Source organism: Salmo salar, chromosome 10 (genome assembly GCF_965601325.2).
Source record: "Salmo salar chromosome 10, fSalSal1, whole genome shotgun sequence".
Lineage (NCBI taxonomy): Eukaryota > Metazoa > Chordata > Actinopteri > Salmoniformes > Salmonidae > Salmo > Salmo salar.
This window is the reverse complement of record NC_138300.1, coordinates 46,714,426-46,737,196: the sequence shown is the minus strand read 5'-3', so window position 1 is coordinate 46,737,196 and position 22,771 is coordinate 46,714,426. Positions and strand designations below refer to the sequence as shown.

The following is a 22,771-nucleotide window of genomic DNA, read 5'->3' as shown; positions in this document are numbered from 1 at the left end:
TAAATCAAAAACATTAACTTTAGGACTAGGGTTGCCTACTGTTGTATCTGAGACAAAAAGTTGTTTATTAATTTAAAGCTGCAATATGTCACTTTTTGGGAGACTGACCAAATTCACATAGAAGTGTGAGTTATAGATCTGTCATTCTCATTGAAAGCAGGTCTAAGAAGCAGTAAATCTGTTCTGTGTGTTATTTCTTAAGTTTGGTTTTTGCTTTGTACATAAGCTTTAAAAAGCTGAAAATACAATATTATTGGTTATAGAGAATATATTTAACAGCGATTTAGATGGTACAATGATTCTCTCTACACTAGACTTGCTTGTTTTGTCACAAACTGAAATTAGGCAAACTATTAGATACTGCATCTTAAAGTTGTATTTTGGTCCTAATGTTGACATGATGCCATGATAAAGGCATAAATACATTGTGGCATCAGACTTCTTTTGAACATTGTTTATTTTATGCGCCAGGCCTTGAATCAAAGTCCAGTACTGTCCGTTTAAATCTAGAAGTGGGAAGGACCTAACCAAGGGGGAATTTGCAAGTGTGTACGTGTGGCAGCTGTGCGGTGCGTTCGCCTCAACCGAATACGCGGATCACACGGGCTGTCAACCTTTTGTGGAAAATGACGAAAATCACAGTAGTCAAAACCAAGGCTTATTCCGACCAGAAGCCTGGCACGAGTGGACTGAGGAAAAGGGTGACAGTCTTTCAAACGAATGAACACTATGCGGAGAACTTCATTCAAAGCATTATCTCTTGCATCGAACCAGCGGAGCGTCAGCCTGGACTGCTCGTAGTGGGAGGCGATGGAAGGTTTTTCATGAAAGATGCCATTCAGTTGATCATCCAGATCGCCGCTGCTAATGGGGTCAGTAATAATACCATGGTTATCCACCTGTAGTGGTTAACACATGACGGAAACCTAGGCCTCATCCCCAAACATGTATACCAATAGCAGCTAGCCTAGCGTCTTTGACAGCTCCGTGTGGACAGTGACAATCACTGGTACATTGTAGCACTTCATCAGTTTTGAAGTTTGGCGGATACATTGTTGCCAATGCCGGTACGTTATTTTATTTTGTCGTGAGGCTGAGAGAATTTTGCCATTTTAATGTTAATTTCCTGCAGTTTTACACTTTGTCATGGTGTAGAGCATTTGTTTTGCTGATTTATAGCTGATTTCATGTTTTTATTCACAGTTTGCCATGAGGCTGAGAGAACATTTAGCAGATTCAAAGCAAATTTCCAAAAATTCGACAAATGTTGCTATCATATGCTAGATGGGGGCCCCTGACCTGGCCCCTCCTTCATTAACAGAACTGAGGGAAAACAGTGCCTGCCAAACACCTGCCATCGTTGACAGAACTGTGGGAATGCATTGTCGGACAGGCTGTGGTTGAAGAACCCTGTCTACCGTTGTCCTTGCTAGCTTCTGTTGTCACCCCCGCCTCTTCTTCTTCTGTGGGGTTTATCAGCAGTTGGCATTCAAAGTTATGGTGCATTACTTCCATCTAATTTACTGGAGCCCTCCCTGCCTCCCGTCTGTGTACTGGAGTCCTAGCTTAAAAATGGACCAATAGAAGTATGAGGGGTACATGCAGATGCAGGAAGGCCCATATGCAGGAGCGCCCTGAATTGCAGGCCACAATTGCACCCTTCTCGCTGAAAACCGGATGTGGGAACTCCGCTCTGACGTTTCTTTTAAGCTCTGTTACCATAGGTTATTTCAACCTTAGTCTGATAGTTTCCAAATAAAAGTTGTGCTTACTGACCTCGCTGATCTTTTGATGAAGTGCACAGAGGGGAGATGGCATGGTACCCTTGCCCTTTCCCACGTTGATGAAAAACACTTCACCATTCCTTTCCCATTATGTAGCCTAAACAGTCAGTGGGCACTCTTCCTTGCCATGCATGTTTAGTATACGAACAAAGACAGCGGTTCTCTGCAAGGTTGTAGTAATCGGGGAAAAAGTGCAGCATTGAGGGATTGTTTCATACTGAGACTGTCAGTGGCACAGCCGGGTTCTGTTCATTCCCTCTGCGACTTTAGAGGAAAGGGGGGTGTGGTGGTGTGCTGTCACATAGCCTAGGCACAACATGAGCACTAGCGACACTGACCTCCTGGCTGAACACAATGTTCAGGCAGACCAACGTCATTATCACACCATATAGCGCCAATATTATCTGTCCCATAGAATCCTGCACAAAATGAACATGATCAGAACTCTTCTCTATATGCATCTTATTCATGATGTATAACATATTGCTTCTTTTATTTGCTACCTACAGTACCAGTCAAAAGTTTGGACACATACTCATTTAAGGGTTTTCTTTATTTTTACTATTTTCTACATTGTAGACTAATAGTGAAGACATCAAAACTACGAAATAACACATGGCATCATGTAGTAACCAAAAACGTGTTAAACAAATCAAAATATATTTTATATGAGACAATTCAAAGTAGCCACCCTTTGCCTTAATGACATATTTGCATACTCTTGGCATTCTCTCAACCAGCTTTGCCTGGAATGCTTTTCCAGGGAGTTCCCACATATGCTGAGCACTTGTTGGCTGCTTTTCCATCACTCTGTGGTCCAACTCATCCCAAACCATCTCAATTGGGTAGAGGTCAGAATACCCCACCAACCCCCCCATACCAGGGTTTCCCAAACTCGGTCCTGGGGCCCCCGTTCGGTGCACGTTTTGGTTTTTGCCCTAGCACTACACAACTGATTCAAATAATCAAAGCTTGATGATGACTTAGTTATTTGAATCAGCTGTTTAGTGCTAGGGCAAAAAACAAAACATGCACCTGGGGGGGGGGGGGGGCAGGACAGAGTTTAGGAAAACCCTGCCCTAGACATTGTTTACTTTCCATACTCTCCCATGTCACTCAGTTGCTTGTTTAGCGCCCACATAGCAGCCTGACCTCACCAATGGCGAATTGTATTGAATCTGTACACTCCTCTTCTATTTTCATCCTTACGTGTGTCGACTGGATAGGTCAATGTAATATATAGGACTTACAGTTTAATATATAAACCATGACATCGGAGAATGATAATGTTCTCTCCATCCCTTCCTCCCTCTCTCTCCTGTCTCCATGCAGATAGGCCACCTGGTCATTGGTCAGAATGGCATCATGTCCACCCCCGCTGTGTCCTGTGTGATCCGCAAGCTCAAAGCCGTGGGAGGAATCATCCTCACGGCCAGCCACAACCCCGGTGGCCCTAAAGGAGACTTTGGCATCAAGTACAACATCGCCTCCGGAGGTGAGATGGGACAGGAGGGAGAGGAGAGGGAGGGGAAGGAGAGAGATGAATTGGAGAGGTTGAAGACAGGAAGGGGATAAACAGGGAATCGAGGAGAGAGACTGGAACAAGAGACAGGAGAGGGAGACATGGGGAAGAGGAGGGAGACATGGGGAAGAGGAGGGAGACATGGGGAAGAGGAGGGAGACATGGGGAAGAGGAGGGAGACATGGGGAAGAGGAGGGAGACATGGGGAAGAGGAGGGAGACATGGGGAAGAGGAGGGAGACATGGGGAAGAGGAGGGAGACATGGGGAAGAGGAAAGGAAGGGAAAAAAAGAGGCCTCCGGGGAAAGCCATAGGGGGAGAAAGGCCAGTGAGAGATGGGGTAACATTTAAACTTTACTTAGCCTACCTTTGTTACGAAGATGGAGGAAGTTTCAGGATAGAATGAGCACACAATCCAATCAGTAATTTTATGACAAAGTTTAGGATGCCTAGTGATGGAGCGTGGCTGTTTTACGTAAGATTTCTCTAGCCTCTTCCTTATCCTCCTCTCCTTACCGTATGTGTCTGTCCCCAGGTCCTGCGCCAGAGGGAATCACAGACAAAATATTCCAGATCAGCAAGAGCCTAACAGAGTACCACATCTGCCCCGACCTCAAGGTTGACATCTCCAAGATCGGCAAGCAGACCTTTGAGGTGGACACATTCAAGCCCATGACAGGTACAGCAGGATGGGCAGGAACTTTTCTTAACTGGCTGGGATGGGTTAGCTTGGAGAGCAAACCTGGGAGAAGCTCACTGGTACAAATCCTTGGGCAAGGCACTCAAGTTCAGGTGTATTATTGCAATCAGTAAAGTATGTGTATGTCTTCTAGTTGTATGTCTTCTCCTAAGTCTAGAAACAGGCTACATAAGCAATAAGGCACAAGGAGGTTTGGTATATGGCCAATATACCGCAGCTAAGGGCTGTTCTTAGGCGTAATGCGTAGTGCCTGTATACAGGCACCCTTAGCCGTGGTATATTGGCCATATACCACAAACCCCCGAGGTGCCCTCTTGCTATTAGAAACTGGTTACCAACGTTTTGTCATACACCTGGTGTACGGTCTGATATAACACGGCTTTCGGCCAATCAACATTCAGGCCTCGACCCACCCAGTTTATAATAGTTAGTACATCTAATCTATCCTAACTGCTGTTTGTCCTCTACAGTGGAGATCGTGGACTCTGTGGAGTCCTACGCTGAGATGCTGAGGGGAATTTTCGACTTCAATGCCCTAAAACAGCTTGTGTCTGGAGCCAATCACATTAAAGTCCGTCTGGACGCCATGCACGGAGGTACTCTATATATACTGTAGATCACTGAACCTCTCAGCTGACTGCTGTATGATACCACAGGTCCCTCTATTGACAATGATCTGTGTGCTTGTAATGCCTTGTCTAAATGTTTGTGCTATAGCATTAGCTACAAGGTAGAGATGGTGGCAGGTAGCCTAACGATTACGAGCGTTGGGCCAGTAATCGAATCCCCGGGCCGACTAGGGGGAAAATCTGTCTGTTCCCTTGAGCAAGGCACTTAACCCTGATTGTTCCTGTAAGTCACTCTGTATTAGAGCGTCTGCTAAATGACTAAAATGTAATGAATTAGATTCCTGCTCTCAGTAATGTTTATCTTCAGTACTGTGTGACTTATTGTCCAATAGTCTGATTTCTCAACAATGCTGTTTTCAGTTCAGATAGATTCCCAGCAGCCACGCAATGCACTGTACGGCCACGCAATGCACTGTACGGCCACGCAATGCACTGTACGGCCACGCAATGCACTGTACGGCCACGCAATGCACTGTACGGCCACGCAATGCACTGTACGGCCACGCAATGCACTGTACGGCCACGCAATGCACTGTACGGCCACGCAATGCACTGTACGGCCACGCAATGCACTGTACGGCCACGCAATGCACTGTACGGCCACGCAATGCACTGTACGGCCACGCAATGCACTGTACGGCCACGCAATGCTCTGTACGGCCACGCAATGCTCTGTACGGCCACGCAACGCTCTGTACGGCCACGCAACGCACTGTACGGCCACGCAACGCACTGTACGGCCACGCAACGCACTGTACGGCCACGCAACGCACTGTACGGCCACGCAACGCTCTGTACGGCCACGCAACGCTCTGTACGGCCACGCAACGCTCTGTACGGCCACGCAACGCTCTGTACGGCCACGCAACGCTCTGTACGGCCACGCAACGCTCTGTACGGCCACGCAACGCTCTGTACGGCCACGCAACGCTCTGTACGGCCACGCAACGCTCTGTACGGCCACGCCTCTATTCATGATAAACTTTACCCTTTCAGTGGTTGGACCCTACGTGAAGAAGATCGTCTGTGAGGAGTTGGGCGCTGCTGACGACGGTGCCTTCAACTGTGTCCCCAAGGAGGACTTTGGTGGTCATCACCCTGACCCCAATCTGACCTACGCCTCTGACCTGGTCAATGCCATGAAGGGAGGAGAGTACGACCTCGGAGCCGCCTTTGATGGTGACGGTGTAAGTTGACAGTCGGGGGAACCAGTTCAAGATTTCAGCCCCATCTCATCCTTGCATAGTTCAAATTCAGGCTCCAGGTCTTGTTCATCACTCCGCTGAAGGAAGCCTGGAATCGAGGCTATTCCATGCATGACCCGTGTCCATAGTACCAGTCCTTGAATCATCCCACATTCCAAACCTCTTTATATCTCCTGCAGTCTGTTCAGATGCTGAACTCTCCTCTCCTCTCTACTCCTACCCTCTCCTCTCTACTCCTACCCTCTGCTCTCCTCTCATACCCTCTGCTCTCCTCTCCTACCCTCTGCTCTCCTCTCCTACCCTCTGCTCTCCTCTCCTACCCTCTGCTCTCCTCTCGTACCCTCTGCTCTCCTCTCCTGCTCTCCTCTCCTACCCTCTGCTCTCCTCTCCTACCCTCTGCTCTCCTCTCCTACCCTCTGCTCTCCTCTCCTACCCTCTGCTCTCCTCTCCTACCCTCTGCTCTCCTCTCCTACCCTCTGCTCTCCTCTCCTACCCTCTGCTCTCCTACCCTCTGCTCTCCTACCCTCTGCTCTCCTACCCTCTGCTCTCCTACCCTCTGCTCTCCTGCTCTCTACTCCTACCCTCTGCTCTCTACTCCTACCCTCTGCTCTCTACTCCTACGCTCTCCTCTCCTACCCTCTCCTCTCTACTCCTACCCTCTCCTCAGGATCGTAACATGGTCCTTGGAAAGCATGGCTTCTTTGTCAACCCCTCTGACTCTGTGGCCATCATTGCAGCCAACATCACTTGCATCCCCTACTTCCAGAAGACTGGGGTCAAAGGTCTGGCCCGCAGCATGCCCACCAGCGGAGCTCTGGACAAGTGAGCCTAACGTCCACTCCACACAGTCCATTCCTAGCTTCTTCTTGATTGTGCCTTTAATGTTTTATTTCTGACATTTATTTTACTGGGACAGTGCACATTAATCAGCATTTCAGTTTCCTCATTAATGTTTAACTGGCGGAGTTAGCAAAATAGCTCATTTCAATATCCTATCGCTGTCCCTCAGTGTGGCTAAAGCCTTGAAGATGAATCTGTATGAGACTCCTACTGGCTGGAAGTTCTTTGGCAACCTGATGGACGCTGGCAAGCTGTCTCTGTGCGGAGAGGAGAGCTTCGGCACTGGTGAGTTAGGAGGACCGGGATCTTAACGTTAGCTGACCAGGGCCATGGCAAAACTAAAGACAGTAGACGCTCACTAAAACAACACACACATTTGTTTACATTGTCAGTTGTGTTATGAACTTTGTTATTACCAGCCTCCAGCCACATGGCATGATTTTTGTTAAGCTTACCAGCCTACATAGTGAGCATTGCTCTCTTTTCCAAAGACCAGCGTTCTAGTTGTACAGCATAATGTAGCTTTGTATGCAGTATATCAGCTCTAGTAGTTTGATAAAGAGAGTCAGTGGTGTTACATCGTTCCAGTCAGTTGGGCAAGGCATTGTGGTAAGACGTGTTTGTACATATTTTAACCACCACCGTCCTTCCCTTCCTCTCTTCATTGTTTACCAAAGGCTCTGATCACATCCGTGAGAAGGACGGCTTGTGGGCGGTGCTGGCCTGGATGTCCATCCTAGCCCACAGGAAGCAGAGTGTGGAGGAGATCATGAAAGACCACTGGAACAAATTTGGCAGGAACTTCTTCACCAGGTTAATGGTTGAACTCTGCTGCCCTCCAGTGGTGCAGTCAAATCAAATTTTATTGGTCACATACACATGGTTAGCAGATGTTAATGGAAGTGTCGCAAAATGCTTGTGCTTCTAGTTCCGACCGGGCAGTAATATCTAACAAGTAATCTAACAATTTCACAACAACTACCTTATACACACACGTGTAAAGGAATGAATAAGAATATGTACATATATGGATGAGCGATGGCCGAACGGCATAGGCAAGATGCAGTAGATGGTATAGGGTACAGTATATACATATGAGATGAGTAATGTAGGGTATGTAAACATTATATAAAGTGGCATTGTTTAAAGTGACTAGTGATACATTTATTGCATCCAATTATTAAAGTGGCTAGAGATTGAGTGGCTGCTGCCAACATGGAGACTCAATGTTAGTGATGTCTGTTTAACAGTCTGATGGCCTTGAGATAGAAGCTGTTTTTCAGTCTCTTGGTTCCAGCTTTGATGCACCTGTACTGACCTCACCTTCTGGATGTTAGAGGGGTGAACAGGCAGTGGTTCGGGTGGTTGTTGTCCTTGATGATCTTTTTCGCCTTCCTGTGACATCGTGTGGTGTAGGTGTCCTGGAGGGCAGGTAGTTTGCCCCCGGTGATGCGTTGTGCAGACCTCACTACCCTCTGGAGAGCCTTACGGTTGTGAGCGGAGCAGTTGCCATATCAGGCGGTGATACAGCCCGACAGGATGCTCTCGATTGTGCATCTGTAAAAGTTTGAGTGCTTTTGGTGACAAGCCGAATTTCTTCAGCCTCCTGAAGTTGAATAGGCGCTGTTGTGCCTTCTTTACCACGCTGTCTGTGTGGGTGGACCATTTCAGTTTGTCCGTGATGTGTACGCCGAGGAACTTCTCCACTAATGTCCTGTCGATGTGGATGGGGGGTGCTCCCTCTGCTGTTTCCTGAAGTCCACGATCATCTCCTTTGTTTTGTTGACGTTGAGTGTGAGGTTATTTTCCTGACACCACACTCCGAGGGCCCTCACCTCCTCCTTGTAGGCCGTCTCGTCATTGTTGGTAATCAAGCCTACCACTGTAGTGTCGTCTGCAAACTTGATGATTGAGTTGGAGGCGTGCATGGCCACGCAGTCACGGGTGAACAGGGAGTACAGGAGAGGGCTGAGAACGCACCCTTGTGGGGCCCCAGTGTTGAGGATCAGCAGGGTGGAGATGTTGTTTCCTACCCTCACCACCTGGGGGCAGCCCGTCAGAAAGTCCAGGACCCAGTTGCACAGGGCGGGGTCGAGACTAGAGGTCGACTGATTTATGATTTTTCAACGCCGATACTGATTATTGGAGGACCAAAAAAAGCCGATACCGATTAATCGGCCGATTTGTTTTTTTTTTATATATATATATATTTTTTTTTATTTTAATTTATTATTTTTTGAAATTTGTTTTAAAAAATGGTCTTTATAAATTTTTTCCATATTTTTATTTATTGAAAAAAATTATTTGTTTTTGTTGTAATAATGACATTTACAACAATACTGAATGAACACTTATTTTAACTTAATATAATACATCAATAATCAATTTAGCCTCAAATAAATAATGAAACATGTTCAATTTGGTTTAAATAATGCAAAAACAAAGTGTTGGAGAAGAAAGTAAAAGTGCAATATGTGCCATGTAAAAAAGCTAACGTTTAAGTTCCTTGCTCAGAACATGAAAACATATGAAAGCTGGTGGTTCCTTTTAACATGAGTTCAATATTCCCAGGTAAGAAGTTTTAGGTTGTAGTTATTATAGGACTATTTCTCTCTATACCATTTGTATTTCCTATACCTTTGACTATTGGATGTTCTTATAGGCACTTTAGTATTGCCAGTGTAACAGTATAGCTTCCGTCCCTCTCTTCGCCCCTACCTGGGCTCGAACCAGGAACACATCGACAACAGCCACCCTCGAAGCATCGTTACCCATCACTCCACAAAAGCCGCGGACCTTGCAGAGCAAGGGGAACAACTACTTCAAGGTCTCAGAGCGAGTTACGTCACCGATTGAAACGCTATTAACGCGCACCCCGCTAACTAGCTAGCCATTTCACATCGGTTACACCAGCCTAATCTCGGGAGTTGATAGGCTTGAAGTCATAAACAGCTCAATGCTTGAAGCACAGCGAAGAGCTGCTGGCAAACACACGAAAGTGCTGTTTGAATGAATGCTTACGAGCCTGCTGCTGCCTACCACCGCTCAGTCAGGCTGCTCTATCAAATCATAGACTTAATTATAACATAATAACACACAGAAATACGAGCCTTATGTCATTAATATAGTCAAATCCGGAAACTATAATTTCGAAAACAAAACGTTTATTCTTTTAGTGAAATACGGAACCGTTCCGTATTTTATCTAACGGGTGGCATCCATAAGTCTAAATATTCCTGTTACATTGCACAACCTTCAATGTTATGTCATAATTACGTAAAATTCTGGCAAATTAGTTCGCAACGAGCCAGGCGGCCCAAACTGCTGCATATAGCCTGACTCTTTTGCACAGAACGCAAGAGAAGTGACACAATTTCCCTAGTTAAAAGAAATTCACGTTAGCAGGCAATATTAACTAAATATGCAGGTTTAAAAATATATACTTGTGTATTGATTTTAAGAAAGGCATTGATGTTTATGGTTAGGTACACATTGGTGCAACGACAGTGCTTTTTTCGCGAATGTGCTTGTTAAATAACCGTTTGGCGAAGTAGGCTATGATTCAATGATAAATTAACAGGCACCGCATCGATTATATGCAACACAGGACAAGCTAGATAACTACACTCTGATCAGTCCCTACACCCAAAGAAGGGCACTGCGTTCATCCACCTCTGGCCTGCTCGCCTCCCTACCTCTGCGGAAGCACAGTTCCCGCTCAGCCCAGTCAAAACTGTTCGCTGCTCTGGCACCCCAATGGTGGAACAAGCTCCCTCACGACGCCAGGACAGCGGAGTCAATCACCACCTTCCGGAGACACCTGAAACCCCACCTCTTTAAGGAATACCTGGGATAGGATAAAGTAATCCTTCTACTCCCCCCCCCCCCCCCCCCCCCCCCAAAAAAAAAGAAGATATAGATGTACTATTGTAAAGTGGTTGTTCCACTGGATATCATAAGGTGAATGCACCAATTTGTAAGTCGCTCTGGATAAGAGCGTCTGCTAAATGATGTAAATGTACACATGGTTGATGATATTACTAGTTTAACTAGTGATTATGTTAAGATTGATTGTTTTTTATGAGATACGTTTAATGCTAGCTAGCACCTTACCTTGGCTCCTTGCTGCACTCGCATAACAGGTAGTCAGCCTGCCACGCAGTCTCCTCGTGGAGTGCAATGTAATCGGCCATGATCGGTGTCCCAAAATACCGATTGTTATGAAAACTTGAAATCGGCCCTGATTAATCGGCCATTCCGATTTAATCGGTCGACCTCTAGTCGAGACCCAGGGTCTCGAGCTTAATGATGAGTTTGGAGGGTACTATGGTGTTAAATGCTGAGCTGTAGTCGATGAACAGTATTCTTACATAGGTATTCCTATTGTCCAGATCGGTTAGGGCAGTGTGATTGCAATTGCGTCATGTGTGGACCTATTGGGGCGGTAAGCAAATTGGAGGGGGTCTAGGGTGTCGGGTAGGGTGGAGGTGATATGATCCTTGACTAGTCTCTTGAAGCACTTCATGATGACGGAAGTGAGTGCTACGGGGCGATAATCGTTTAGCTCAGTTACCTTAGCTTTCTTGGGAACAGGAGCAATGGTGGAAGCATGTGGGTCAGCAGACTGGGATAGGGATTGATTGAATATGTCCATAAACACACCAGCCAGCTGGTCTGCGCATGCTCTGAGGACGCGGCTCGGGATGCCGTCTGGGCCGGCAGCCTTGCGAGTGTTAACACGTTTAAATGTTTTACTCACGTGAACCCACAGGTTTTGGTAGCGGGCCGTGTCAGTGGCACTGTATTGTCCTCAAAGCGAGCAAAGAAGTTTAGTTTGTCTGGGAGCAAGTCTTCGGTGTCCGCGACAGGCTGGTTTTCTTTTTGTAGTTCGTGATTGACTGTAGACCCTGCCACATACGTCTCGTGTCTGAGCTGTTGAATTGTGACAACTTTGTCTCTATACTGACGCTTAGCTTGTTTGATTGCCTTGCGGCGGGAATGGCTACACTGTTTGTATTCGGTCATGTTTCCGGTCGCCTTGCCATGATTAAAAACAGTGGTTCGCGCTTTCAGTTTTGCTCGAATGCTGCCATCAATCCACAGTTTCTGGTTGGTGAAGGTTTTAATAGTCACCTTGGGTACAACATCACCGATGCACTTGCTAATAAACTCGTTCACCGAATCAGCGTATACATCGTTCACCGAATCAGCGTATACATCAATGTTGTTGTCTGAGGCTATCCAGAACATACCCCAGTCCACGTGATCGAAGCAATCTTGAAGCATGGAATCAGATTGGTCGGACCAGCGTTGAACAGACCTGAGCACGGGCGTTTCCTCCACGGGCGTTTCCTGCAGTCTGTCTGGCTCAGGGCCACATTGTATAGGACAGGAATGTGTTTTCTCATAGACTAGTAGAGTTCTTAGAACTATTGTTAGGTTTTCTTTTATATCAAGTTCTTTAATGATAGCCTTCATCAATGTTCATTAGGTGATCCATTTGATTATTTTAACACCACTCATCTCTTGGAGCATGCACATATTGACAGCTGAGAGCTCCTATTTAGTCTTCATATTAAGACCGCACCCCCCCGTCCCATCCCGTCTACACCAGGTGTAACTAACCCCCGTCCCGTCTACACCAGGTGTAACTAACCCCCATCCCGTCTACACCAGGTGTAACTAACCCCCGTCCCGTCTACACCAGGTATGATTATGAAGAAGTGGAATCAGACAAAGCCAACGCCATGATCAAGGAGCTTGAGGCTAAGATGTTTGACAAGTCCTTTGTGGGCCAGAAGTTTTCATCGGGAGATAAGAGCTACGAGGTGGCTGTCTCTGACAACTTTGCCTACACCGACCCTGTGGACGGCAGCATCTCCAAGAACCAGGTGAGAGACGGGACCAAAAAGGCATCTAGAGAGAGGCATCCCAGCATGGGATATGGGTGTGGTGGATACAATTCTGTCAGTACATGTTCATGATGAAGAGTGATGGATAGTTATGACAATATTATTAATGTGATATTAATAGTTCATAGAATGATGGATGACCAGCACATTTCCTGCAAAAAAAGACATAATAATTTGTTCTGCTCCATATTCCCAGTATATTGGTAATCTCTCTCTCTGTGTCGCTCAGGGTCTGAGGATCGTCTTCTCCGACGGCTCCAGGATCATCTTTCGTCTCAGTGGGACAGGCAGTGCCGGTGCGACCGTCAGGCTCTACATAGACAGCTATGAGAAGGACCCCGCCAAAATCTACGGCGATGCACAGGTGAGACCTGGGGTTGAGGAGCAGCAGGGCTTTTCTCTGATTGGATGTGACAGGGTCATTTTAGAGGCACAGTGGGGGAGCTCTTGTACTTGTCATGACGATTCAATGGAAGATTAAGTATTTCTACCCCCCCACACACACACACACACACATAAGCCTGGCAGCCAGCTTGTTTTGGGTTGTCAGGTCCAACAACAGTGCCTTTCAGAATTCTTAGTTGACTTGAAGGAATGTTTGGCTAAGAGTTGAGTCATGGTTGAAATCAGTCCATGGGGAAAAATAAGGTCGAAAAGCACAGAGTTGACACTTGATAAAATCATTCTGAGTGGTCTGGGCAGGAGAGACAGAATGATGGAGTGAGAAAGAGAAACTGACAGAATGGTGGAAAAAAATTTAAAAACTCCCTGATAATCATTTTGGATAAGGAGGCCCTCTATGGCACGGATTCATTTAGGATCATTTCTATTGCTTACAAATCTAAAAGGATTGGATAGGTGAAAGCATTATTGTAGCAGCTCAGCTTGGCTTGTTCCAGGGCTAGTTGGACTCGTGTTCAAACTGTAACAGAAGTCTGTTTGGCTTCCTCAGGTCATGCTGAAACCTCTGGTGGAGATTGCGCTGAAGATCTCTGGGCTCCATGAGAAGACCGGCCGCACCGGGCCCACTGTGATCACATAGACTGCTGGCCGCACCGGGCCCACTGTGATCAGACTGCTGGCCCTGCCCCCCCACTGTGATCACACAGAATGCTAGCCCTGCCCCCCCACTGTGATCAGACTGCTAGCCCTGCCCCCCCACTGTGATCACACAGAATGCTAGCCCTGCCCCCCCACTGTGATCACAGACTGCTGGCCCTGCCCCCCCACTGTGATCTCATAGACTGCTAGCCCTGTCCCCCCACTGTGATCACACAGACTGCTAGCCCTGTCCCCCCCACTGTGATCACATAGACTGCTAGCCCTGTCCCCCCCCACTGTGATCAGACTGCTAGCCCTGCCCCCCCACTGTGATCACACAGAATGCTAGCCCTGCCCCCCCACTGTGATCACAGACTGCTGGCCCTGCCCCCCCACTGTGATCTCATAGACTGCTAGCCCTGTCCCCCCACTGTGATCAAACAGACTGCTAGCCCTGTCCCCCCACTGTGATCACATAGACTGCTAGCCCTGTCCCCCCACTGTGATCACATAGACTGCTAGCCCTGTCCCCCACTGTGATCACATAGACTGCTAGCCCTGTCCCCCCACTGTGATCACATAGACTGCTAGCCCTGTCCCCCCACTGTGATCACATAGACTGCTAGCCCTGTCCCCCCACTGTGATCACACAGACTGCTAGCCCTGTCCCCCCACTGTGATCACACAGACTGCTAGCCCTGTCCCCCCCACTGTGATCACATAGACTGCTAGCCCTGTCCCCCCCCGCTGTGATCACATAGACTGCTAGCCCTGTCCCCCCCACTGTGATCACATAGACTGCTAGCCCTGTCCCCCCCACTGTGATCACATAGACTGCTAGCCCTGTCCCCCCCACTGTGATCACAGACTGCTAGCCCTGTCCCCCCACTGTGATCACACAGACTGCTAGCCCTGTCCCCCCACTGTGATCACAGACTGCTAGCCCTGTCCCCCCACTGTGATCACACAGACTGCTAGCCCTGTCCCCCCACTGTGATCACACAGACTGCTAGCCCTGTCCCCCCACTGTGATCACACAGACTGCTAGCCCTGTCCCCCCACTGTGATCACACAGACTGCTAGCCCTGTCCCCCCACTGTGATCACACAGACTGCTAGCCCTGTCCCCCCCCACTGTGATCACACACTGCTAGCCCTGTCCCCCCCACTGTGATCACACAGACTGCTAGCCCTGTCCCCCCCACTGTGATCACACAGACTGCTAGCCCTGTCCCCCCCACTGTGATCACATAGACTGCTAGCCCTGTCCCCCCACTGTGATCACATAGACTGCTAGCCCTGTCCCCCCCACTGTGATCACATAGACTGCTAGCCCTGTCCCCCCACTGTGATCACATAGACTGCTAGCCCTGTCCCCCCCACTGTGATCACATAGACTGCTAGCCCTGTCCCCCCACTGTGATCACATAGACTGCTAGCCCTCTCCCCCCACTGTGATCACATAGACTGCTAGCCCTGTCCCCCCACTGTGATCACATAGACTGCTAGCCCTGTCCCCCCACTGTGATCACATAGACTGCTAGCCCTGTCCCCCCACTGTGATCACAGACTGCTAGCCCTGTCCCCCCACTGTGATCACATAGACTGCTAGCCCTGTCCCCCCCACTGTGATCACATAGACTGCTAGCCCTGTCCCCCCCACTGTGATCACATAGACTGCTAGCCCTGTCCCCCCACTGTGATCACATAGACTGCTAGCCCTGTCCCCCCACTGTGATCACAGACTGCTAGCCCTGTCCCCCCACTGTGATCACATAGACTGCTATCCCTGTCCCCCCACTGTGATCACATAGACTGCTATCCCTGTCACACCCTTCCAGGTAACTCAGTCCTATCAACCCTTTAACCGTTCCACTTGTGCCTAGCCTCTGAAGAACAACCTCACCTCACTTGTACCATAAAGCCATCCAAACAAAGGCTTAAAATGTAATGCTGCCATTCACCATGAATAAAACATCCTTACAAAAAAATATTGTCGCACTCGTGTGTATGTATTTGGGAGATATTAAATAAATCTATATTTAAATATAAGTTGAAATATATATTTATTAGAATTTATTATGGAAGACACAAAGGCAGTATGAACAGTCAGTTTTGTTGTCCGTAGCATTCTACATTTAAGACAGACACCCCACCACCATGCCCAGAGTCAGTGACCAATGTCAATCTCTCTCGGCATGCCTGATCTAGCCAATCAGCTGAGAGATCAGTGCTAGGATGTGATTATGGTGGCGAGATCAGTCAACCAGCTTGCGGACATACACAGTCAATTTTGATGCCAGAGGGCCTGGTTTGGGGGCAATCAAACTACGGAAACACCGGAGGAGCTTAATGATGCTGCATGTGTAGAGGTAAAACATTACTGTGCTGCAGCCACTCAGAGGTTAAACAAACAGCTCCTGGCATCAGGTGGGTCTAAGCCTCTTAGGGCCTCTCTGAAGAGGAGTTCATTGACTTCTGGGCTGGGAGGTGTCAGACAGACATATTCCCCCTCTTACCATAATCTCTCTGCTCTCATCCCCCTCTCCTATTCTTCTAAATGTTTATTCTCTCTCTCGCTCGCTCGCTCGCTCTCCTTCCCACCACAAATACCTGGCCAGGGGTCTCTGTCTATTTGAATTGATGAGAACTAACTCTGGTAGACTGAGACCATAACCCCTCAGCAGACAGTGTGTGATCGAGCATTGAGGTAGCCAGAACTAGCCAGCCCTTCACAGGGCCAGGGGAGACGGGAATGAGTGGGTGGAGTGATATTAATGGTGATGGCCTCTTAGCGGAGACACTGTTCTGCATATGAACATGGTAAGTTATTCTATCCTCTGTCAACAAACAAGCCAAGAAGTGCAGGATGGATCAGAATGGGTTCTGTCCAGAGTCAATATGGGAGAAGTGGGAGAGGGAGTATTTCCAAAAGGTAAAGTCTTTCCAAAGACATTCCTGGGTTGCGTCCTAAATGACACCTTATGGGACCTGGTCTAAAGCAGTGCACGACATAGGGAATAGGGTGCCATTTGGGACACAGTCCTGATCCTGAAGAGGAATAGAAGACAAATTTAATCTACTCTTCCTGTTCTCTGCAGGGTAATCTACTCAATAATCGGATAGTCACCATTATACTGAGTGATCTGTGTGTGTAAGTCTCTTATTAAGATGATCTTCTAGCCAGATGACAGAAAGCTAAGTGAGAGAGAGACTTCTAGTGAAGGAAAATACAGTTCCAGAACTTCCAACCAGTGAGGGAAAATACAGTTCCAGAACTTCCAGCTAGTGAGGGAATATACAGTTCTAGAACTTCCAGCTAGTGAGGGAAAATACAGTTCCAGAACTTCCAGCTAGTGAGGGAAAATACAGTTCCAGAACTTCCAGCTAGTGAGGGGAAAATACAGTTCCAGAACTTCCAGCTAGTGAGGGAAAATACAGTTCTAGAACTTCCAGCTAGTGAGGGAAAATACAGTTCCAGAACTTCCAACTAGTGAGGGAAAATACAGTTCCAGAACTTCCAACTAGTGAGGGGAAAATACAGTTCCAGAACTTCCAACTAGTGAGGGAAAATACAGTTCTAGAACTTCCAGCTAGTGAGGGAAAATACAGTTCTAGAACTTCCAGCTAGTGAGGGAAAATACAGTTCTAGAACTTCCAGCTAGTGAGGGAAAATACAGTTCCAGAACTTCCAACGAGTGAGGGAAAATACAGTTCTAGAACTTCCAGCTAGTGAGGAAAAATACAGTTCTAGAACTTCCAGCTAGTGAGGGAAAATACAGTTCCAGAACTTCCAGCTAGTGAGGGAAAATACAGTTCCAGAACTTCCAGCTAGTGAGGGGAAAATACAGTTCCAGAACTTCCAGCTAGTGAGGGAAAATACAGTTCTAGAACTTCCAGCTAGTGAGGGAAAATACAGTTCCAGAACTTCCAACTAGTGAGGGAAAACACAGTTCCAGAACTTCCAACTAGTGAGGGGAAAATACAGTTCCAGAACTTCCAACTAGTGAGGGAAAATACAGTTCTAGAACTTCCAGCTAGTGAGGGAAAATACAGTTCTAGAACTTCCAGCTAGTGAGGGAAAATACAGTTCTAGAACTTCCAGCTAGTGAGGGAAAATACAGTTCCAGAACTTCCAACGAGTGAGGGAAAATACAGTTCTAGAACTTCCAGCTAGTGAGGAAAAATACAGTTCTAGAACTTCCAGCTAGTGAGGGAAAATACAGTTCTAGAACTTCCAGCTAGTGAGGGAAAATACAGTTCTAGAACTTCCAGCTAGTGAGGGAAAATACAGTTCAATAACTTCCTGCTAGTGAGGGAAAATATAGTTCCAGAACTGCCAGCTAGTGAGGGAAAATACAGTTCTAGAACTTCCAGCTAGTGAGGGAAAATACAGTTCTAGAACTTCCAGCTAGTGAGGGAAAATATAGTTCCAGAACTGCCAGCTAGTGAGGGAAAATACAGTTCCAGAACTTCCAGCTAGTGAGGGAAAATACAGTTCTAGAACTTCCAGCTAGTGACAGAAAATATAGTTCCAGAACTTCCAGCTCTAGGAAGAGAAGAGTGATGTACAGCGTAGGAGAAATGGAGAAACTTGTCCTCTTCCAACCTCATTTACTGGTTGTGGATTGACGTCACCTTTTTTCATTATCCCGTCTCCTGAGTCCTGTGTCTAAATTGTTTCCAATTTAGTTAATTGTTGAGAAGCTGCAAAATCAGGTGCACTTAAGAAGAGCGATCTCTCTCTCTCTCTCTCGACATGGGGAAAAGAAAATTCCTTTGGGGAGCACAAATAGACTTATTCCACCCATGCCTGTCATGTATGTCTATGTCATTCATGTTGACAACAACTCAAATCCACTAAACACTGGCCTTTATTTGTTGGGCATCTCTGTAGCATAGAAGGGGTTAATCTTAACCCCACAGCCCAAAGGTACAGGCTGTGACAGGGGGATATGTAATGACCCTAAATGGTTCCTCTTTGAGGTCCATCGGGGGATGAATAATAGGGTGGACAGCTTGGTCCTGGACCTGCATTGTTGAGGCCCAGGCCTGTGATTCCGACACGGTGCGACGCATAATGTCTTCCCCTATTTCGGCCGGGCCGGTAATGGTTCCCAGGTTGTATTTAGATTGGCTGTCATTACGTCAGGTAATCACAATGAGGCTTACATTAAGCCGCTCTGGTCTGGAGCTATTAGATGGCTAAATGACTTTCTTTGTGGTTGGCAGGGCGACTGTGTTTTTACAGCGGCCCGTAGATTACTCTGCAGGGGGAACCGGTCCCTTGGGACATAGAATAACACCATCAGCTGACAAAGCCATCATTTTAAAAGGCCTTAAATAAGGCCTGAAGTGGAGAAAACACAGAGTACAATAAAATCAAGTATAACTCAATGTTTCTTGTGGTTTTCTCTGAACCTCTCTCTCTTATCCATTAAAGCGGAAATCTGCAGTTGAAACAATAAGAAAGGGAAATCCCGCCACTGTTTTGGTAAAAAGCTGAGAGATGGAGCTGGAGAAATGCAACCACTCTCAAATTCATAGAATTATGGATGCAAGGACTGACATTCCATTATATCAACATTTTAATTTAAGCATCTTTTGAGGCCATACAGAGTTTCTTTACAGTTACTTAGTTTACAAACATTTTAGTGAAACATGCTTATAAGCTTTTTCAAAATGTCCACCATTGTTCCTGTACCCAAGAAACTAAAGGTAACAAAACTAAATGACTATCACCCCGTAGCGATCACTTCTGTCATCATGAAGTAGTTTGAGAGGCTGGTTAATTCTTAAAAGTCTAAGGGGAGGGGGGGGGGGGGGGGGGTGTTCTAAGCTGACATATGGAATTGTTTTTAATCATACCATGGATCATTTAGCTATAAAAAAATGCATATAATTGTATTTTTCAATAAAATATTGCAGTTGGCCTTTACTACAATAGCCCATAGAAACGCATTGAATAATACATTAATGCATGGCAAAAAAACACAGTAAAAAAATGAATCATAAGAAATACTGTTTGGAAATGTCTGTCCTATATCTAGGAGATATAAGAAAGATCAGGAAATACTGTACATACAGTACCAGTCAAAAGTTTGGACACATACTCATTCAATGGTTTTTCTTTATTTTTACTATTTTCTATACTGTAGAATAATAGTGAAGACATAAAAACTACACATGGAATCATGTAGTAACTAAAAAAGTGTTAAACAAATCAACATTTATTTTATATTTTATATTCTTCAAAGTAGCCACCCTTTGTCTTGATGACAGCTTTGCACACTCTTGACATTCTCTTAACCAGCTTCACTTGAAATGCTTGAAGGAGTCTTGAATGAGTTTCCACATATGCTGAGCAGTTGTTGGCTGCTTTTCCTTTACTCTGTGGTTCAACTCATCCCAAACCATCTCAATTGGGTTGAGATCGGGTGATTCTGGAGGCCAGGTCATCTGATGCAGCACTACATCACTCTCCTTCTTGGTCAAATAGCCCTTACACAACCTGGAAGTGTGTTGGGTCATTGACCTGTTGAAAAAAAAAAAATTGTCCCTCTTAGTGCAAACCGGATGGGATGGTGTATCGCTGCAGAATACTGTGGTAGCCATGCTGGTTAAGTGTGCCTTGAATTCTAAATAAATCACTGACAGTGTCACCAGCAAAGCACCATCACACCTCCTCCTCCATGCTTCACGGTGGGAACCACACATGCGGAGATCATCCGTTCACCTACTCTGCGTCTCACAAATCTCAAATTTGAACTCATCAGACCAAAAGGACAGATTTCCACCGGTCTAATGTCCATTGCTTGTGTTTCTTGGCCCAAGCAAGTCTCTTCTTCTTATTGGTGTCCTTTAGTAGTGGTTTCTTAGCAGCAATTCAACTATGAAGGCCTGATTCAAGCAGTCTCCTCTGAACAGATGATGTTGAGATGTGTCTGTTACTTGAAGTCGGTGTGTCCAAACTTTTGACTGGTGCTGTATATATGTTTTATTAAATTATATGTTGGGTTCTGATGGAGTGTAACAGTTGAACTAAGCTGACGAGGCATTTATAAGTTATATTCTTCAAAAATCAAAGGGTACATATCATTAACTTATAAGCCCAAAAATGGATGTACTGTAGCACCCTCGACTAACCGGTGCCCCCGCACATTGACTCTGTACCGATTCCTCCTGTAAATAGTCTCGCTATTGTTATTTTACTGCTGCTCTTTAATTACTTGTTACTTTAATTTCTTATCATTATTTGTATTTTTTAAACTGCATTGTTGGTCAGGGGCTTGTCAGTAAGCATTTCACTGTAAGGTCTACACCTGTTGTATTCAGCACATGTGACTAATAACATTTGATTTGAACTGCAGATTGTCCCATATAAAGTATTTTTCACTCAAATAATTGTATGATGTCATGTATTATAATAATCTATAATTAGAAAATGAAACTAAAACATAATCTGCAGAAAATGAATTTTACATCTTATAAATCTGACTCAAATCTGTTCAGACCATTTTAAACCCATTTGCACTGTACAGCTATTGTACTGTGAAACCTGTGAAACATTTCAAGGGCTGATGATATTAACAGATCTTTCCCTAAATAGCCAGTGTGTTTAAAACATTGTTGATATAGATTTCACATCTCTTAGGCAGATGAGCTGGATAACTAAACACTGTCAGGATTGTTGAGCTTTTATTCTCATCCTTTCCATACTGGTGTCATGTTGAACTGTGACAAGATATACTGTCTCTCCAGGAATAGGGATTGACCTATCCCTGCAGTACAGTATAGTTCTGTGTTGGTTGAGATAGGCCACAGGGGACCACCATGTTACTGACATTACTGAGACTGGTTTTAAGTCAGGAGAGGAGTCCACACAATGATCTGTTAGGATATAAAACTGCTCAGAGGCTCAGCATAATGGATGTTTCTGACCGCACTGCAGATGCTGGATCTTATCCATAGACCTCTCCATTGTGTATTTTTTCTCTTCTACTCTCTTCTTCTCTCCTTTCTTTTCCTCTCATTCTCCCTCTGGCCCTTGCTCAAGATTCTCTTGGAGAAACCACAGCGTTGTGAGGCCTCTTGTCCTACTGCCGAGGAGTGCATTTCTGTGGTCCAGTTCAGAGCGAGAGAGGGAGGTTTCTGTGGTCCAGTTTAGAGCGAGAGAGGGAGGTTTCTGTGGTCCAGTTTAGAGCGAGAGAGGGAGGTTTCTGTGGTCCAGTTCAGAGCGAGAGAGGGAGGTTTCTGTGGTCCAGTTTAGAGCGAGAGAGGGAGGTTTCTGTGGTCCAGTTTAGAGCGAGAGGGAGGTTTCTGTGGTCCAGTTTAGAGCGAGAGGGAGGTTTCTGTGGTCCAGTTTAGAGCGAGAGGGAGGTTTCTGTGGTCCAGTTTAGAGCGAGAGAGGGAGGTTTCTGTGGTCCAGTTTAGAGTGAGAGAGGGAGGTTTCTGTGGTCCAGTTTAGAGCGAGAGGGAGGTTTCTGTGGTCCAGTTTAGAGCGAGAGCGAGGTTTCTGTGGTCCAGTTTAGAGCGAGAGAGGGAGGTTTCTGTGGTCCAGTTTAGAGCGAGAGAGGGATGTTTCTGTGGTCCAGTTTAGAGCGAGAGAGGGAGGTTTCTATGGTCCAGTTTAGAGCGAGAGAGGGAGGTTTCTGTGGTCCAGTTTAGAGCGAGAGGGAGGTTTCTGTGGTCCAGTTTTGAGCGAGAGAGGGAGGTTTCTGTGGTCCAGTTTAGAGCGAGAGAGGGAGGTTTCTGTGGTCCAGTTTAGAGCGAGAGGGAGGTTTCTGTGGTCCAGTTTAGAGCGAGAGAGGGAGGTTTCTATGGTCCAGTTTAGAGCGAGAGAGGGAGGTTTCTGTGGTCCAGTTTAAAGTGAGAGAGGGAGGTTTCTATGGTCCAGTTTAGAGCGAGAGAGGGAGGTTTCTGTGGTCCAGTTTAGAGCGACAGAGGGAGGTTTCTGTGGTCCAGTTTAAAGCGAGAGAGGGAGGTTTCTATGGTCCAGTTTAGAGCGAGAGAGGGAGGTTTCTGTGGTCCAGTTTAGAGCGAGAGAGGGAGGTTTCTGTGGTCCAGTTTAGAGCGAGAGAGGGAGGTTTCTGTGGTCCAGTTTAGAGCGAGAGAGGGAGGTTTCTGTGGTCCAGTTTAGA

General features: G+C 46.4%; 1 protein-coding gene across 1 annotated transcript; it reads left to right on the top strand.

Annotated features, from left to right (window-relative positions):
* The first annotated feature begins 537 nt into the window (after positions 1-537).
* On the top strand, positions 538-14,667 carry pgm1 (phosphoglucomutase 1). Its single transcript, XM_014123434.3, has 11 exons — positions 538-872; positions 3,117-3,279; positions 3,841-3,984; positions 4,476-4,601; positions 5,631-5,821; positions 6,507-6,661; positions 6,849-6,964; positions 7,357-7,492; positions 12,387-12,570; positions 12,821-12,955; positions 13,544-14,667. The coding sequence occupies exons 1-11, from the start codon at positions 627-629 to the stop codon at positions 13,631-13,633; spliced, it is 1,686 nt and encodes a 561-aa protein (XP_013978909.3). The 5' UTR covers positions 538-626; the 3' UTR covers positions 13,634-14,667.
* Positions 14,668-22,771: the final 8,104 nt, after the last annotated feature.

Bases quoted from the DNA above. Each gene is read 5' to 3' on its own strand.
- pgm1 (XM_014123434.3), top strand. From the start codon at position 627: ATGACGAAAATCACAGTAGTCAAAACCAAGGCTTATTCCGACCAGAAG. The intron at 3,280-3,840 runs GTGAGATGGGAC...GTCTGTCCCCAG, and splicing joins GTACAACATCGCCTCCGGAG to GTCCTGCGCCAGAGGGAATC. The intron at 6,965-7,356 runs GTGAGTTAGGAG...TGTTTACCAAAG, and splicing joins AGAGGAGAGCTTCGGCACTG to GCTCTGATCACATCCGTGAG.